Genomic DNA, 20,099 nt, shown 5'->3' with positions numbered 1-20,099 from the left:
CAAATCTTGACTTGACATAGATAGGAAGGAATAGGGGGGCTCTCAGTGTACTCATCAACCAGCATTCGATCACACCATGAACTTCAAATAATTTTGCTCTCCATTATTCATGACTCAGAAAGCAGAGCGGTACAGCTCAGGACTGAGAGGCAGTGGCTGCGCTGCAGAGGGAACCACGATGGCTTCATGTCTCCCCTGAATTGTCTTGGCTCAGAGCACAGAGCCATGAAAAAACACCGACTGTAACCAGCTGAGGACAGGGCTGGGCTGGAGTCATCAGATTCATGCTCCCAGAGGCCAGGCAGCACAGGTCTGGGCGGGAGGAGGTGCAAACCCGCCGGGACTGTCTGCAACTCCGGTTGCTGGGCTCGCTGTTCTAACCAATTCAGGCACGGCTAAAAGCCGGCGGAGCGGTGCCAGGCTGCAGCAGCTCGACGCAGTCGCTGCCCGGGCCACAGCTGATCGCGGCAGCCCCCTGCACAGTCACCACGGCACCAAGCTGAAGCTGTGGGGGTGAGGGGGGACGGTCCAGTGGTGCCCCCAGGGGCGATGGTGATGAGAGGGCATTGTCCCTGGAGAGCACGTCTTGTCCCCAGCCTGGCACTTGGGCTTGGCTCAGCTGTTGGGCTTACTGCTGGCTCCCTTGGAAATTCCTAGAAAGCTCCTGCTGGCAACTGAGTGTCCATGGAAATGTTTTTAGATTGCCCTTGCAATATTCCTCCAAGCAGTCTCCTTTGTGTCTGCATTCATGCCCTGCTTGTAATTGCAAAGGACCCTGCTGCCTCCCCGTCCGTCCTGCATGTGAGCCGAAAAGAAGCAATGTGGAGCCTGAACAGGAAGAACTGCAAGCAGGCAGCCTAATCAGGACATGCAAATTCCATTTCAGAACCCCTAGATTTGGGTTGGTGTTTTTTTTTCACTCCCTAATATTTTTAAAGACTCTTCTTAAAACAGCCAACACTACTGCTTTCAGTTCCCAGAAATTATATGGCCAGTGAAAGCAAACAGACATCAGCATATGCAGATGAATCCAAACCTGAAAGCCTTGATTTTTATATCCATGTGACAGCTACAGAGGCCTGCTCTCCACTGTAAAGCATGTAAAACCCCATCTTTTAGCTATCTTATACACTATGTGCATCATATCAATTTATTACCTTGCTGGGAGATAACAACGCATGGTATAAGTCTGCAGGTCTTTACTGAAACCCTTACAACAGACAACTTTTATGTGTGGAATCTGTCATTGATGTTTGCAATATGTTCCGAGACACTCACCCACAACTGGTCTCTAACAAGCTGTCCCCAACCTGCAGCGATGCCATCCCGAAGTCTGCTATCCGGATGTTATTCTTTTCATCCAGCAGTAGGTTTTCTGGTTTTAAGTCCCTGTGGCTGTAAAGAGAGGATCAAAATGTGAGTTAAATTATCCACAACAGCTTTCTCACTCCAAAACATGTTCTTTATCTAGCATAGCATCCAACCTATTATATTTTAATTAATTTCATTTTTTTTCCCATCCCAGGCAGGAGAACACACGAACCCAAGATCCAATCTTTGCAGTACTCTAGACCCTATCCCAGATGCCCACACCTGCTGCACGCAAGGCTTGAGCCTGCAGTGCCCTAACAGGAAATGAACACCTTCAACTTCCAGTGATACCAACACAATCTGAGGGAGAGACTGAGGGAAAGAGGTAGGAGGAGAATTTCAGCTTGGATTCGGGGCTGACATACTCCATCTCATGCCAGCTCCTTCAGGTAGGAGGCAACATCACCAATATATTCTGTCAGCAACAGGAAACAAAATGAGTGATATCTAGAGAAAAAAACATCCTTAGCGTAAATGCTACTGCAAAAAGCCCCTATTAGGAGTTGTTTACATACGCATATGGCTTTGAAGTAATTTTGGGTAATTAGCTCTAATGGAGAAATCCCTTCAACCCAGCACTGCTTATAACTGAGGGTGCCAGCAGTGGGAAGGACGAGAGAGGATTCCCTCCTCTCCATCAAAGCTCGCTTCTCTTATTATTTGGCAACACGGGAGCAGACAGGCAGCCATGAGCTTCAGGATGGAAACTCCTGCTTTAAATCAAAGGTACAATATATTGACTAATTTATTAATCTCTATTACCCACAGCCAACACCACTGTGCACCCATGTCTGCTTCTTAGTACTCAAGCGCTTTTGTACATTTACTCCATTTTATATCCAAAGACAAAAATCTTGCACAAAATTTGTGATGACTTTGCTTTTTTTCTTTTTATTTGCAACTCTTGAAGAGTCACGGAGATGAGACAAGCACTTTAGGCAGACTAAAGCAGCAGCTCTTTTCTTGTTTTTGCTTATGAGTAGGCAAAACGAGTCTTTGATGTCATGCTAACAGAGGTCCAAACACGAGCGCTCATACCTTGCAGGCAGAACGGCCAGCTTTGGTGGCCAGTCAGAACCCAAACTTGTGGGAAATGATGTGCAAGTGTCAGGCAAACAAGTAATTTGCAACAATGGTTCACTAAAACCAGTTACCCTGACCAGAAACTGCACTCAGCAGAAGAACCAGTGTTAGGATAGCCTGGTCCAGTGACACCCATAATGGAAGGCCGCCTTATCTTCCTGCCATTTCCTCTTCACTTTTTAAGACATTCCTCTAGCAGTCCTCGTGCACGCAAGTGTAATTCTACCTCTATACTACTGTAAAGAAGGGACAGTCTCTGCCCTCTTGGAGGAACACAAGATGCAGGGCAATGTCTTGGAAATTTTCTCCTCTGATCTGAAGAGAAGTCTGGAATGATCAGTTAGAGACAACTTGTAAATAATACAGGTCAATGCTATGCAAAAGCAGAGCACATGGTAATAGGACACCTGGGGAGTATAACAGATATTTCCAAAGAAGACTTCCAGCAAAACAGCTCACATTCAAAGCAGGTACTGATCACTTATCACTGAGTCCTAAGATTCCTTCCCCCTCACTTTTTAAAGAGCATAAAATTTGGTCTCAAATCTTGTATAAACATGATGCATCCTCTGTGTTAAAGTGGCCTTGTTAACCATGGGCAAACATTCCAGTAGATAATGGAGCAGCATGATTCAAATTTGTGCATATTTTAATCTGACAAAGCAAAAGGTGCTTATCAAATCCATCTCACAAAAATCAAAGTTCTGAGGTAACTGGAGACAGACGAATTATGAGCCATATAATAACTATCAAGATAGTCATACCCACTTGACAAAAAATCAGGAGTTGAGTGACAAGGAAACATTCTACAGGCAGTGAACGACCAGATAACGGCCAGAAAAAGAACCTCTGAACTCCATCATCAAGGACAGCAGTCCTGGACAAAGGCAAGATCATCAACATCTGCCAAATCTGAACATGCTCCAGCCCCAGCAGCGAAATGGAGTGAAGAGCCCACAGTCCTAAGGCAAGCTAGGAAAGCAGGATGCTAATGAGACAGTAGTATGTGATTTAATCTTTCCTCCAGCAGACGTCCCAGACAGTTCTCATCTTATAACTGGTTTCATTGACAGGGTGCTGGGAAGCCCTCATTTGACCAAGGAGATGCACTGAAGTTCTCCTGCCTGCGGACTAGGGCTCAGTGGCAAGTAACAGCTCCCTGTAAAGCAAACAATGCTTGTCTGAGGCTATGGAACAAGAAACCTCCCCACAGCTCAAGTTGAGTGCATGTCCTTCTACTGTGCGTGGTTTTTCTGTGGCTATGGTTGGTTTTCAGTCGTAGCCACTGCTCCTGGCTGACTACTGAACAGGTACACGGGGTAGAAGCTGAGGTGCTGCTGCCCAGGCCTGTTCCACTGTTTGTGTGCTGGCTGCTGCCATTCATACATGTTCAGTCTATAGCAGGCATACTGCTGACCTGGGCCTTTTGCACCTAAAAGTTGAAATGCTGTGCTCATGCTAAAATCGTGTAGCTTTTTTTAGAGAGAAGAAAGAGAACTTGAAGGAATGATCAAGGCAGAACATGACCTAAGCACAGGATGTCCACAAGTGTTTCTCCAGCCTGGATGTGTGTCCTCTACAAAACACCTTACGTTATTTAACGAAAACGGTGCAGCTAAAGGAAATGCAAAAATGCTCCCCTTCCACACCCCAGAGCAGAACGTACATGAACTGTGAACCAGCCCCACTCCCAGACCACTGAGGGGTGGGGAAAGGGAAGGGATGACACCTTTGGAAACAAGTACAGTATTCTCTGGTGGGAAGGACTCTCCTCCTTATTTCATCCTGTCTTCCCATCAGCTGTGATCCACAACACAGACAGTTTTAGGCCTGGGTTTTTAGGGATGATCAAGTGGGAAAACAAGGTTGCTATAAAGTGGCAAATATATTCACCTTTTTTTTGATAGCCACTGCAAGAAAGAGAGGAAAAAGGGGTGCTACCATCCACATTCCAAAGATGCAGTAAGCTTCACCTCACTGTGCTGTGCAAAGCTTTTCCACAAATGATCAGCCTACATGGGCTGATGGTGGTCTGTAGGGTGGACTCTGTCGAGAATCGTTACATTTATTGCTGACTGGGCCCTAAAGGACAAGAACTGTCATACAGCAGTTTTGCATCTCTCTGACCCTTCTCCACCCCTCTTTCAACACAGCCCCTAGTATCCACTATGGATGGTTAGGACACAGTATGGATCCTAGCCCAGCATAGGATTTCATGGCAGCCTGAGTGTTTTTTTTGCATTGTGGCAGCACTCCTCCCAGAGATCCGGGTGCCAGTGGGATCAGGCAGTGCTTACACATTCAATCACAAGAGAATTTTATGCCCCAATGAAAATCTTCTAGCTGGAACATTTCTCTGCTATCCATCTTTGGACCACTTTGAATTTGCCGAGGCAGCATCCTGGGGATAGAAGTCAGGCACCAGAGTGGCAGAACCAGCATCGCTGCCACTGGGAATGAGACTTCCTCTCTGCATTTGCATTTCCCATCTTTGTATTGCCAGCTTTTCAAACGCCAGAAGGAAGGGAGAGGAACATATGGGAATAGGAAAGGCTTGTTATAATTCACCTAAGAGCCCAGCAGCCTGGACAGCTTCATGCATTCATATTTGTAAAGAATTCTCTTGTGCCAAAATGAAACAAAACAAAACAAAACAAAAATCTCACTGTATGTGGTAATTACTTGGCATTAATGGAACATTGCAGAGTAAATGCATTTAATTTGGTCCCATTCCAGCTGATCTCTCTGGCTCTCCATGTCTTGTATGACCGCATCAACTCCTCTCTCTGCAGGTGAACAGAGGACTTGTTACCCTTTTGTTGTTCTAAAGGCTCTAAAGCTGTAGGGGCTTTATCACATGGCTGTAAAAGCAGAAGAGAAGAAAGCAGCTTCTTCACTGACAAACATGGCAAACTCTCCTATGCTGAGAAAGAATGAAAGAGAAATGCAGCACTGCAGAAGAAGTCAGTGTAACCCTGATCCAGGGTGGCCACAGACACTCAGAGCTCTTCAACCAAGACAACGGAGCAGGAAGTTAGCAGACAGCAGGGTTTTGAAGGGAGAGTGTGGGAGTGAAAGGGAGCCATTAAACAAGCCATGACAGGGGAAGCACACGCTGTCAGACTCTCCGCAATGCCCCTCTTCTACAGATTACAACAAAGGCTTCACAATTCCCTTGCAGCACAAAATGGATACAGAGAGACAGCTGAAACAATCACCCCACGGAAACAGGCACCGTTCTTGGAGGTGGTGCACAGATGAAAGGCATATGCGTGACCATGTTCCAGCTTCCCACTCACATACTGGCCACGCTTGCCTTCTGGTCACTCCCAGGGATGCCATTCAGATAGCGCCTCTAGCTCCCTTCCTTGACTTTCTAGTCCATCCTCCTGCTCTGGGAATATCCCCGTGTCCGTATTGCAGACGACTGCAGCATACATAAAAAAGAAAAGTAAAACACTCTCTCCCTGTCACCCAGGGTTGGCAGAAGATTTTTGGTGTAGGGACAGAATCCAGATCTTGGATTTAAAGGAGCTATGTCACCTGGCACGAGATGATGAACTAACCCATTATTTTAAAGTGATTTTTGAGCTGAAACGTTCATATCGGTTTCTATGACAACTCGTTGTAGGTCACAGATTTCTAACCCAGGAAATCTCCTAATTGGAGTAGTTGCAGGTCGTTTGTACTAATCAAATTGTTGGCTACTTTGCAAATGCTTTTCTTACTGACCCCAAACTCCCAGAAGGGCCAGACCACAGAATAATTGTTCTGCAGCATGCCTCTTAAAAGTGCCTGATGTGATGCAAATAATTTATCAGTAATAATTAATAGTATGAGTAGCAATATTTCAATTTTCATGAGCAGAAAAAGCTTTTCATCTTTTTCTTTCTTCATCATTTTCTCTTGTTTCTGCAAATCAGATCCAAATGTGTAACTTGCATCTACCTACAGAATAATCTTTGTTTAGAGCCATGGTTGCTATGCTCAAATTTAGTAAGTTTTCACAGAATTCTGTAGAACAAGTAAATATAGTTATGGCTAGGAAAAGGACAACATCTATAAACGTATCAGGAGACCTGGAGAAGGGTTTGTATGCATAAAACCTTGCTTGCTTTCTAACAATTATTTCCATTCATCTATTAAAATACATTGCTTCTCCCTACGAACCTCGCCCCCAAACATATATTAATGTATTTCAAAGCCAGAATAGACTGTCAGGTCTGATCACCACTGCTGTACTTGCCAGAGAATGTTACCTGGTTACGCTTACAGTAAGACTGTGTCATTTTTGAGTTTCCAGTGGCTTATATAAAGAAGTAAACTTACAAAAATACGTGTTCTCTGACTTCAGCTGAGCTGGTAACTTTGCCTTTGGCTTTGCAGATGCTGCATTTGATGGGTTTTCTCCAGTTCCCTGTACGAGGGAAAGCTGAAAATTCCTCACTGTTTTAGAGTGAGTCTCAATCACAGATCTGAAACTCCTGGATTCAGGCAATGATTGGTGAATCTCAGCTCTCAACAGGGGAAAAAGGTACCTTTCTCACTTCTGATGGTCAGAAAAAAAAATGAATCAGAAACCAATCTTATTAAATTCCACAATCTCTAGACCAGTTTCACATTTCGAGGCCTTGAGTCATGATTTCAAAGTCTTAAGCATCAGACAGACCACCCCTGCGGAACACCATAACATGCTCCTCATAAATGAAGCAAGGCAGAGCAGGAGCCACAAGGAGGGTGGCACTATCTGACAGAACATGGCCCTGGCATTCTCCAGCTTTCTCTGTTTCTCAAAGACACCCCAGTTTCCTCCCTAAAAGCACGCTTCCTTTACTGGCAGTGCTCTGCAGCTCCCGCCTGCAGGAATATACCCGAGATTTGGCACTACTGCTGTGAAATCTTGAAGCGTTATTTCATGAGGAGCCTTTCGCCCCCCTGCACTGATGGGAAGAACACAAGGCAAAGTCAGACAAAGCTCTTATTCATCGCCTCAGCCCTCTAAGTCACACACCCCCATGCCTACGCATGCACACACACTTCAGCAAGAGCCTTGTGCGTACTCAAGCAATCACAGCCCCAGGCAACGAAAGGAGAAAGGGCCTTCATAATTGTCATTTATCAATATTCATAAAGAACCTGCCTTAACCCCTCTTGTGCATGCTCGGGAAAAAAACAACACAAAATGAAACCCAACCAAAACAAAAATAAAATGAAATAATCATCCTGCTGCTCATTACCGCAGGGGATTTCCTCTCAATGTCACCACTGCCCTGTGCAGTAATTGGCATTATCTGTTATCTCTGAAGCCATAATAAGGTTTGCCACGGGGCATTTTCTGTAATCATATTTTTATTTGTCAGCTTGTGAGATACAGATACCAAATATGAGCTTGACCAAAGCAAAACCCCACCACACACCAAACAGGCCAGCCGCCAATCCCAGCCCTTGCCGGTGATGTCACCCGCAGCCAATGAGGCACCCGCCAGCTCTCCTCGCCCGGCTCCCACCCTCGTCGCCGCTGCAGCATTCCCTCGCTCGAGAGAAAAGAGCCCCTTCCTGATGGAAGCAAGGATTTGTGACATACCCCGGTATGTGCTCCTACATTGCTTCCGACAGAAAACACAGTTGGCACTGAGTTAGCTGAGAGCTGTCCCGCAGTGTGGAGGCAGGATATTCAAAAGGGACTACTGATTTGGGGCATCCAGCTGAGACATCTTAAAGGCCCTGAATCTAGGAGAGCAGACACCCAGCATTAGGTGAATGGCAGCTTAGGAAAAAACCATCAGCTACGGCCAAAGAAAACTCACTAGGCTAGGACAGTCTTACACTGATGGCCAAGGCAGCCCAGGTTCCTCTGCCATTTCCTGCACCACTGCTGAGCACGTCTGCTCCGGGCACTGCAGCGTGGTGCAGAGCCCTTGGAGCTAGCACAGAGGAAGAGCTGGAAGCAGAAGTAATAATGCTGCATCACTGAGCTAAGCGCCCTGTTTGCCAGCTCAGGCAAAGCAGCAAGGTAACACAGACACACTGCTGGCAGGATCCCACGTAGTGTCTCTGCATGGTGCTATCTGCTTGCACCCACGGTTGCCTGCGGGTCCCTAGCACGGCACAGTGCTCTCTACACAGAAAAGCTAGAGAACCCTACAGGGGGTTTCCCCCATGGCCAACCTGTACCACAAAACACTGTGAGTGATGGCACCTCAGAGTGAGGTACATCAAATATCCCCTCACTGTTTCCTTTAAACCAAATAGGAACAGAAAGCTCATACTTTTATAAAACAGCACAAAACCAGGCTCAAGCCCCACGCCTATTCTGCTTCCTTGTCTGGGCTGCTCGTTTGAAAACACCTCTCAGACACAGGTGATCTCTCCACACAGTAGCAGCAGAAGCCTTTTACTGACAGGAGGATTGGGGAATCCTTTCTGATTCTTTGATCTGGGAATCCTGGTGCATCCACACATTTTGAACAGTGAAAGCTGAATGTGGTTATGTACTGCTGTGAAAGTAAGCGACAGATATTTCACCATGTTTTGGGAGGTACAGGAAGAAGATGGGACAATGATATGGGTCTGGGGACACCAGGCTATCAATCTGTTCTGCCAGCAGGTTAGGGGCACCCACATTTAGTCATTAACCAAAGCAGAAGCCTTCATTTTTCAATGTGGTCATAACTGGATAACCTGGCTGATGAGATGATTTGTCATTTCACTGCCCCATGACAGGACAAGGTCAGGCTTCATTGCTTAGGAAAGCACATTAACTTTTATACCAACATGCACACACACACTTATATTTATGCATGCTCTGATTTTCAAAAAGAGTTTAATGATAACTGTGCAGAATACAACACAGAGTCTAATACAACACAGACCACACGAGTCTCAGAGTGACCTGGAGGGAGGGAGAACTTATGATTTACTGCTAATTTATTCAGCACTAGATGCTAGTCAAGTGGGAGTTGGCAAGGAGACAGGGGATTTACTTCTAAACAAGACTACTGCCCACAATCCAATATGTTTAACAGAGGAAAACGGGTTCCTCAAGAGAGACATGCACGCTGCCTTGGAAATTCCACGTATCGTTAAACCTGCAAAGGTGCCTGTCTATCTGACAGCCTCACCACAACCCTCACTCAGGCTATTAAAGTCTGTCATATCAAGAGGTATCCATCACAAACCCCAAGGACTAGTATGTATGTGTATATATGCATGCCTTTGTAGAAGCTTCTATTCAAATGGAGATTCATATTTCTCTGGAATATTCATTTGGAAAAGTAAATAATTTCTCTTCAGCTGTACTTAAACATTTTTGAGTTGCTTTGGATTGGGTGTCTAAGTGTTAAGCCAAGTAGGGAACAGAAACATGCATGTATGCAATCCCCCAGTGGTTACACTGCCCAGTGTACATAAAAAATAACAGCTGTACAACCTTCCAAGCATTATGCTGATTATAAGGTCATAATCACTCAACCCAGTTGATTAGCAGGGAGGAAAAAATTTGGAATTCACAGATAAAACTGTCAGAGGTCTCTGTCAACAGAGAAAACTTAGATCCTCTAGTTAGGGCACACAACCTGCTCTCGGCTCCTCTGGGAATTTCTCTGACTATTGAAACCCTGCCTGTGCCAGGTAGGCATTGTCCTCAGGACCTTCTCACCCAGAGTCACCACCTTGGAACTGCCTCTTCTGCTAACAGTATACTCTTCTTAATACATACTCAAGAAAGGCTCTTCTTTCCCTTTCCATTTATTAGACCTCTGTGCTCTTTCAGATTAGTATCTCCTGTTGCAATGGTTCAGAGATGTAGAAGGAGAGGGCTAGAAGAGCAAGTTAAATATTTAGGGACCCATTTTTGCTGTGGATATCTGCTTTGCAAGTTCTCAGCACAAAACTGGGGGTACAGAAAACCACTGTATGGTTACTGAGAAGTAACCACACTGTGATTATGCAAATCCAGCTACTGCAGTATCTACCAGTGGCCCTCAGCCTCCTGAAGAGGGGGACCTATGGCTGTCTGTGGCTATGGAGAAGCAGCCGTGCAGACATAATTTAAATGGTCTCCCTCAGCCCATCTAACTGCGAGGAGCTGCATTTCTGAGAAATAAGCAGGCAGTTATGGGTCAGCAGCTATACAGAATCTCTGTGCTCAGGCTGACTGTAACAGCTTGATTTTACTATAATTTCAATTACCTAAACTTGCTGAAGATGAAGGAGAAACTGGTACAATTTAAAACACCACCTGAAAGTACAGGTTAAACCACACTTGATGGTTAAATCATATGATGGAACTAGCGAGTATCAGTCAGATCAAGGAAATTCTTCCCTACAGGAAAGGAAATTAAAGGCAACAGTGACTCAAATGCCCAGAAGGGACTCAGTGAAGGTTGCCAGAAGCCAGCAGGTTTCCAAAAACTGAAGGAAGCCATAAAATGACTTTGCTGTATTCGTAATTGTCCCAAATTTCTTCAGGGTTTCATCTTGATATGGTGTATGTAACTCTCAGTTATTAGCAAGTGCCCCAAGAATGATGGAAATTAAACTGCTTTTTGTTGGTGGCTTTGGTTTTCCTGGTTAAAGCATTCCCTGTGAACAAACTCTCCTCGAGTGAGAAATGGTGGACAATCTTCTCCACGAAAAGTCTATCTGTGACTGGCACACTGTCTCACAGACAGCCAAGAATTAAAAAATACGTCAGCACTTGACACAGTGCTTTTAGAGCTTTATGATATCAGTTACTTAATAGTAAGTAAAAGTACCAAGAAATAAGATCCCTTTATTCTGTGCTTTTAGGCAAGAGGTGACTCCCGATATGTACTCACCATATTGAATGACTATGGCAGAAGTCTAAAGCAGAGATGATTTGTCGGAAGAACTTCCTGGCTTCTTTTGGTGTCAGTCTTCCCTTTTTTACAAGATAGTCGAAGAGCTCCCCACCTGACACATGTTCTAGCACCAAATACCTAGAAAATAACAAAGCCAGCATTTTGTAAGTACATTATCATACCAACCCCCTCACACCCACACAAACATCTCTATTTACATGCAGGCAAGGAGAACACTTCTGGAAAGAACAGTGGAAGAGAATTAGAATCTTAAAATCAGGAGTGATTAATATTTTTAACAGGGGTTCTGCAAACTTCAGACATGCCGCTGTTGGATTCAGTGGTCAATGTAATAGTGAGACATAATCTAGAAGCAAAAAATGACTCAAAAGACCAGGAGGGGAAGAAGAGAATAATCAGACATAAAATTTCACAGCAGTTCTTAAAGCTACAGTAGAGTAAGACTGCGTGCTAGGAAGCCTCATGTCCCTTAACCAAGCTAACTGTTTCTTTATGAACAGCTGTGGCAAAGCTGCACTCACATACTCTTCTGTCTTGGACACCTGAGATATCAACAAACTAGAGGGAATTAGAAAAAAAAAAAAGGTGAATAATTTAAATTATTAAAAGAGATAAAAAGAACTACATGTGCACAGCCCACGTAAGGGCTTCAGCTTTTGCTGCTCAACAGCAGTGATTTGCTGGAGTAGCTGCCCTCTCTCACAACTCACACATGAAAAATGTGACACCGAGTGAATAAATGCAGTGCAACGGGGACCTGGGAGCAAAAGAGGAAACCCCAGACCTCACATAGCACTCCTGGCAGTCATCAAGAGAAGACTGAAAACTTCTGGAAGGAAAGGACTTGTCATGGATGGACCATCTTGTTGTAGGTAGGGATAATGAAAGGCAGCCAAGCAGACGAAAACTTAGTACAAATCTCTGGAAATGTTGCCTAATAGTGGGAATAAATAGTTTCCCCATGGAAGTGGCAGGAACACCATCAAATGAACCATTTAAAAATAAAGCAGATATAATATAGACTAAGCAATAGACTTCTGTTGGCAAAAGGATTGCTTGAAACCTCCATGGACTTTTTCCATCTTGGTTGTGATTCTGTGTCCTACTCTCTCCTTGCCTGTTTGCCTGGCACATACTATTCTAATATAGAACGAAGGAATTATGCAGTGAGATTATTTATTCAGAATCTGAAATGACATGTATATTATTATCATTTTTACTGAAAAATCCCTTTTGTTCTTTGGCTCTTTTAACTGGTTTAAACTCCGTAAGAGAGGCAGAAACCCGCCCTCCCTCCTTACTGCCCACTCCTTTGAAGCAAGTTTCAGGGTCGCATGGCAAGGCAGGTGATCTGAAAGGTGGTTTCTGTAAAGCCACAGCACCAGGGTGAACAGGTCATTCAAATCTTTGGCAGCTGGTTTGAGAGACCTCACCAGAAAACTTGCAAACAAGAATTAGATACTTTTCCAAATTCCGAGTGTACTTCTCTGTCCCCTCCTCCCAACAGCACTGCAGACCAGGCTGCGCTCTATGATCCTCATCTCTCAATGCTTTGCTGTACAACGAGCTAGTTTCATTACCAGTATTAATCCAGCTCTTCAAATGTGAGTGGACAATGAAAATACTTAATCCAGGATACTTTTCTGTACCTCAAGTAGCATATTCTCAGAGGAAATTTCTAAATTTGAAATGGAAAGAGGAGAAGACAATTATAAATGAGGGCTTAATTATTCCTGTTTTCAATGTTTCAAAAAGATAGAACAGTAGAAAGACTAAAAGCTGGTCTGAGGAAAGCAAAATTGGCTTAATGATAATGGCATTAGCCTTGAAGTTGCAAAAGTGGGACCGGGGCTCCTGGTCTATCATCAGCTCCTGTGTGACCCCCATGCATCAGCTCCCAGCCAGCCCAAGGAGAACGCAGTAAGAGATGGACATTAATATTGTCTTGCCAGCTAAGTAAGTAATACAAAAGCACAAAAAAGTGGACAACAAAATGAAACTATAAACTTCAGGGAATTAAAATGGTATTTTCTGCAATTTGTATCAAAATAGAAATGGTTACAAGAAATATGGTAATACTGACCCTTTTTCCATTAAAATGAGTAAAAAAAGAGAAAAATCTTGACTTGAAAATCACATTTGGGATATGTGGGTGAGCTTTCCTCCAAGAAGAGAATGGCAGATACCAGACTGTCTACTGAGTACCCCTTGGTAATTTGGAGATCACCATTTATCTGCATTACATTTTATGAGCAAGACATTGAACTGCTCAGAAGAAAGCCGGCATGCAGTAGCCCTGGGCAGCGGTGTGTCCACATTTCCAAGTCCCAATCCTCACTTTGCAAGCCTTGGCTAACAGACGCTCTGGTAAGGCAGTCTGCTATATAATTCATTCTCCCTCTCATACTAGAGACAGATCTGGCTAACTATCCCATATGGCAGACCCAAGCCTGGCACAGAATCTATCCTAAAGTTCTCCTTGACAGCTCCCTCTCTCACTGTGCCCAGAAGAAGCTGCATACAGCAGTGCATCTTGCCCCAAAGAATTCAAATTGCTAGCTGCTTTCCTTTTCTGGGAAGTATTTTATGGAGATGATTGCAGTTACAGGCGTACAGAACACCCTCCATGCTGGTTTCAAATGCACAGTTTCGGAAAATTACAGACCCAGCATTTCTGTCACCCACAGCAGGAACTGCAAAGCAATTTATTTTCATCAACTTCACCTTATTAAAAACACTCAACAAAAATGCACTGACACGTTGTATGAAAAATAAAACAAATTGAAAGACAGGGAGCATTTACAAGGTTATTCATTTTTGCTTGCCACTTAGAAGCACCAGATATAATAATGGAAATGAACAGGGGAGAACATTTGAAAAAGATTTGTGCCTATGACAAGTCAAGGCACACAGAGAAGCACAGCCACAATGTGTTCCAATCTGACAAAGCCTCCAACATGAGAGGAGTGAGAAGGACGACAAACACATTCCCCTGTGGTCAAGTGCAAGAAATAAATGCTGCAGGGATCATTCAACAAGTACTACATGGTTATGCTGCAGCCAGGATTTCTGAGTTCAGATTTGCAGCTGGTCAGCTGCCAGCCCTATTCCCTCCAGTACGATGCACGTTTTTTAGGATAGCCCCCAACTAGGAGATTTTCAGTTAAACAAGGGCATAATTCAGCACCTGCCTCCATCCCTGTGCAAGCCAATGTTTTGCTGGCACATTACGTGGCACAGTAGTAGTACACATGTTATTTCCAAACAGGCCAGCAAGAGGGGTATAAACATTTCCAAGTTGCATCAGTTCTAACTCATCACTGCGCTGCTTACACAGTCCCCACTAAATGCTGTATACCTGCATCTACCCATCTATCTGTGCATGTGCGAGTGGCTGAGTGACTCCATAAAAAAAGCGAACACACGCTCTGAAAAGCCAAACAGAAAAAGCAAAGGAAAGAAAGAGCATTATTCCAGAGGATGGGAAAATAAGGCATACAGACACTACATCCTTCCTGAATCCGTGGCACAGAAGAGAATCCAGATCTCCTGAGTCCACAGCAGCGTCTAAAATCCTTTACTTTAGCAAAGTGCTATAGGACTGGAAGCATGCCAATGCCAGCTCTTGGAGGATCTAGGAGAAGGTAAATAACACATAGCCTGCAGGGGATAAAACCACTAAGATGTATTTTCCCAAGTTTCCCCTTCCCTTTTATTTTTCCCAGATATGACAGGTTCTCATCTCACTCTAGTACTACTTTTCCCATTTATTCTAAGCAAGCAAGCGAATTCTAAAAATCCCAGAACAGTAACCAGAACTAGTCTCCTATGACATTTGGAAACGAAAAGTAACTTACTGGTGAATGAAGCTTTTTTTTTTTAAATCCTGCCTACGTAAGATTGACAGCATCAGTCTTCCCACTGTAAAAACATAGGAAACCCTGCTCTGTGACAGACATCGCAAGGAGGTTCAAGGAAAGGAAAGACCCAGCCTCTGGCTGGCAGCATGCACACTACCTGCTGTGATAATCCAGAGAGGAGCTGTATTAGGACAAAAGACTCCGTAAGAGCACTTAGCTCTCACATCTTGGATGCTCTGGACACACACCAACTCTTCTAATCCTTACATTGCACATGAGAGAAGCATTACAAGCATTAACCTCCCGTTCTTTACTGACAGGGAATTGCAAAGCAAAGTGCCTTGCCCAGGGTTAGAGTCACCCAGTATCAGAGCTGCGATTAGCACCTGTTGTCCCTTTTGCCTTCTACTCCATGCTGCCCCCACCATCATTTTCCTCTCTGCTTGCTACAACACTGGAAAAGCAAGAAAACATCAGACTTCTACAACTCACTATGAAGCCAAGTGCACGTGTTGTTAAAAAGTTCTTCATTACTTGTTTTCCTCGCTAGGTATATTCTTTAAGAGGTTGCAAAAATTTTCACAGGCCACAGTTTGCTTTCCTAAAGACACGAAGGTCCACATCTTGCATGATGCAATTCTTCCTTTCTCTACCCCTAGAGACAACACTGCTTGTTTGATTATGATTCAGGCTTGTAGTGTGGGTGCTACCTTTGACTCAGGCTTTCTCCAGGACCCTACAACTTGGTTGTACTGGTATCTTTTAAATGTTGTCTTTATTATACCTCCAAGATAATGGTTTTCATATCCACCCACATGGCTAAAATTTTATGTCTAATTTTAGCTAGTTATCTTGTATCTAAATTAATTCATCATCATCTCTCTCACTTTGATAAATACATTCTTGCCCTGCTGCTGGTGATTCAAAACAGATATTAGATCATCACTGTAATACCATTTTCTTAGCCTTCCACTTGGACCACTCCTTCCATGCCTCCATTGTCTCCTTTTTTTAATAATACATCTAACATGAACTAGCTGCCTTCACTTCTAAATACCTTGTAGCCCCTTCCATAACCAATCTAGGATCTCCTCCTTGGCCTTTGAGGTTGACTTCAGTCTCTTACCAACCTCCAAAGCCAGGTTCCACCATCCAGTTGTTAAAATATTCAGGCAAATGATTCTGTGCTCTCACAACACTCCCCCTACACCTGGAAGAGCATCATTGTTAACGACAGAGCTACATCATCATTTTCTTCAGCCTCTTCCTGAAAACCGTTCTTTGCTCTGATGCTTGACAACAGCTTGGACTTCCCCACCACAGGGTTTTCAACAGTTGCTTTGTGTTTTGTAAGCTGACCAGGGCACAGGCTCTGTTTTTGTCCTATTCTTGTCCAGTGCCAGCGCAGCGAGGTTTTCTCCATGACCAAACTGCCTTTGCGCTACAACACTATGCAGACATCACTTAAAACAGCAACAGACATTTTTGGTGATGTTTTCTCCTTCTCATCTGGTGGACTGTGCTACAACTTGTTAAAGGGTGCCTTTGCCCAAGCCCTAGTGAGCTGTGAGGAACAGAGGTCTCACCAAGGCAAGGCAGCTACATGCCACCTCCAAAGCTGGACTGTAACAAAAGAAACAGGCTGGCTCTGAGCAATGCCTGGAAAAATGCTGTTAGAGAAAGACTAAATGGCACAAAGAACACCAGGACCATGCATTACCAGATATTTATGGCAAATGACAAAAAAAACCCCAAACAAACACACCAGTTATGATGTCTATAGAACGAAAAGCTGATTTGAAGCCATTAGCAAGAATGGTGTGAAATACTAAAATTCTTGCCAGATGGGATTGCCTGCAGCGGCCCATCACTATACATCCCAGGGCAGGTATGCAGCGCCTGTGTTCTCAGCCTTATAGATAAAGACAACTTATGAGACATTCACAGCTACACAAATTAGGTTCTCTGGGGCAATACAAATGTATTTATTATTATAAAAGTGTTAAATGGATAGGGACCTTTAGATGAAAATTCATACTGAACCACAAAGTATTTCAGGTATTATAAATGCAAAAAAAATAAGAGTACAAGAAATACTCTCTGGAGCGCTAGGAATAGTAGTCAAATGACACAGCTTCTTGATTTGGTCAGGCAACAGAAGGATTGTTCATCAGGGCACACAATTAGCTGTCTGGTAGGGAACCAGCCAATAACCCGTTTTTTATCAGATGGTACAATTTTTACACAGATGATGCACAACTTCACTTAAACCTGAACAAACAGGTTGGTCTTCTACATAAGCCTGAAGGCACCACTGGGTACCATCACACACCACTGGGCAATGTTCTAGGACTTCTGCTATGCCAGAAGTTAGACTGGATATTCTTGTGGCACTGGCTAGCTTTTAAGATGCACAGCTTCAGGTGTGCACTCCAGCAAGACGCAAAACCCAGACGCAGTCATATAGAAAGAGATACACACAAAGACAAGAAAACTCAGGAGAGTTCCGGGTTGCTTCCTCTGTGCCTGAGTTCACTGTTTTGTGATGCCTATGGGTAAGACATTTCACGAAATGACCACACCTGCTGAGAAGCTCAACTACTCTGTTTTATCACTGTTTATTATTATATGAAAATCATGAGCATAAACCTAAAACTGGGGAACATGCCATGGATCAAGACACTTTGGAGTTGATGCAGATGTCTAAGCAATGACTGAGGGCAGCGACACAAGTCAGGTAGGCATCTCCTTTAGAAGACAGATACATCTTCAGTTCTTTTCTGTCCCCGTGGTTATTGGTGCCCAATCTGTAAAAACCTCTTGAAGTTTGGCCACAGCAGCAAACACAAATGGAAACAGCTGCACTGCAAATGCACGTGCTAGGCACTGCCACCAGTCTTGATGAACTCTGAACAATCTCACTTTAACCCACAATCCCTGGCAGATTTTTCATGAGAAACTAACTACTCCTTTTGAGCAATTCAGCTAAGAGCTAGAAAACTCATTACATTTCAAAGCTCTGGTGAATCAGCAGGAGATCTGTCTAGAACAACAGACAGCTGAAGAAAAGCCTCTAGAAGAAAAAAAGTCCTGGCGATTCCTCTTCTATGCCACCACCCGACTTGCAAAATATCCTTCTGTACACATATAGGAACAGACATATGTATAGCAGGGAAGATGTTAAAAGCTGCCCAGCCCAGACTGACATGTTGTACTTTGACGGCTTTTTCACTGCACTGTTTTCTATTGATTAAATAATCTCTATCAGATATTAAGCCCCTTGTTATTGGTGCAGCCTATAAATTATTCAGAAGTTATATAAATTCTTATGGCGGGCATGAATTTTTAAACCCTAATTTGGCACCAGACCAGGAACTCTATTTTTTTCTTTTTCTGTGCCTGCAAGAAAATGTGCATGCGTTAGGTTTTCTTTTCCAAAAGACAATTTTAACTCTGGTCTGCTTGTTTGAATGGAGATTGCATTTGATTGCTCATTACATTTGAACATAAACACGTTGGGGATTTTGGGGAAAAGAGAGGTAGTAGGAGATCGTTCTGTTGTGCTCTGTACCTTTGATTTATTGGGGATGAAAGGTGTTTTGAGCAGTGCCTTCGTGGTGTGTAGTCGTGCATGCCAAGGCACTGCAGCAGCCATCCTATTTGGGCACACGCTATGGAATGGATCCAGCCAGAGGGATGCTTAGAACATGATGGGCAGAGCTGAGACAACACCCATCAGCCCTCTGCTGCAGTTCTGCTAGTGACCACATACTTTTGGGTTTTATTCTTCAGAGTTAAGTGGCCTTTCCTTTGACAACTAGGGCCCAGGCACACACAGCATAGCTACTGAAACCTGATAGAGAAATTAGGCACGTAATGTCCTGTGGCTCTGGAGCTCCATCTCCCCTTTTCCTTTGCTCACATCACAGAATTGCTCTGCTATGGGCCTGTTTCCTCCCGAGCCCAGCATTGTGCCCTGGATGGTACGCAAGCGCACGTGTCAGGCAACGAGCAGCAGATACAGTCCGTCTTCTGGGTAGAGCTTATGAAGACTGTGTCACATGGCGCGTAGTATTAATCATCACCACCACCTCTGTGCAAGCCCGGCTCTGTGCCAGGCTGGCATCCCTCCTGCAAGTGCTGACCCCTGCCCTCCCTGCAGCACCCCCTCCCCTTCCCCGGCCTCTAGCCAGCTCCTCCTCTCCAGGCCCACCCTGACTCAAAACCCCACGTGCGCTGGCTCCACTCCTACAGCTGACTGGCTTTCCTTTGGCTATACACGCTTGCAATCCATGACAGCACTAAAACAAGTCAACAGAAGAAGAAAAGGGGTCAACGTAGCTGGTTATGAATATGTCTTTTAATTCTAATTAAAGGTGGAATATCATTTTGTCTTCCAATCCGTTCTGTTTTCTTTTCCTGTATCCACGGCGTCTGACACCCCACAACCAGACTACGAAGAAGCGTAACTACCATGAGATGAACTTTCAGTGCCGAGCCCTTGGAGCTGCTCCAACTTTCTGAACCTTCCTTCTGCCTTTAGACAGGTTTCCCTGCAGACTGGCTGAATGTCAAAGCCCTGGTCTACCAACAACAGAAGAACACGCAGAACCCTCTTTTCTCTTTCTTGCATCCTCTGACACCTCACAATTAGTTTTCAACCAAAAAAATAAACAGAATTATAGGAAAACCCTGCAGGAGAGGACTGGTGGCATGAATGCCTCTGCAGACACTACCAGAGTTGTAAGTCTTTGACTCCTGCTGCCAACCGATCTTGTAAAGCCAGAAACACAAGTTGTGCACGGGTAGGAGGACATTTTAATTTTGTTATCTGGCTCATTGGGAAGCACCTTCACCTCTGAAATCATGATGTGGTGTGTTACGTACATGGCAATGAGGCTTGAGCACTTGCCCAGTGATAACACTGTACTGCTGGATGATG

General features: G+C 44.2%; 1 protein-coding gene across 1 annotated transcript in view; it reads right to left on the bottom strand.

Moving 5' to 3' along the window:
* The window catches only part of BRSK2 (BR serine/threonine kinase 2), a 313,310-nt gene that overhangs the window by 80,835 nt on the left and 212,376 nt on the right, over window positions 1–20,099 (bottom strand). The window contains exons 4-5 of the mRNA XM_086472059.1: window positions 11,274–11,414; window positions 1,279–1,395 (exon numbers count right to left, since the gene is read on the bottom strand). Of these exons, the coding sequence (XP_086328185.1) occupies window positions 1,279–1,395; window positions 11,274–11,414 (258 nt within the window). The remainder of the gene's footprint in view (window positions 1–1,278; window positions 1,396–11,273; window positions 11,415–20,099) is intronic.

Source organism: Leptosomus discolor, chromosome 12, assembly GCF_034619465.1.
Source record: "Leptosomus discolor isolate bLepDis1 chromosome 12, bLepDis1.hap2, whole genome shotgun sequence".
Classification (NCBI taxonomy): Eukaryota; Metazoa; Chordata; class Aves; order Leptosomiformes; family Leptosomidae; genus Leptosomus; species Leptosomus discolor.
Note: the sequence above shows the minus strand (reverse complement) of the source record. Positions and strands in the feature narration are given on the sequence as shown.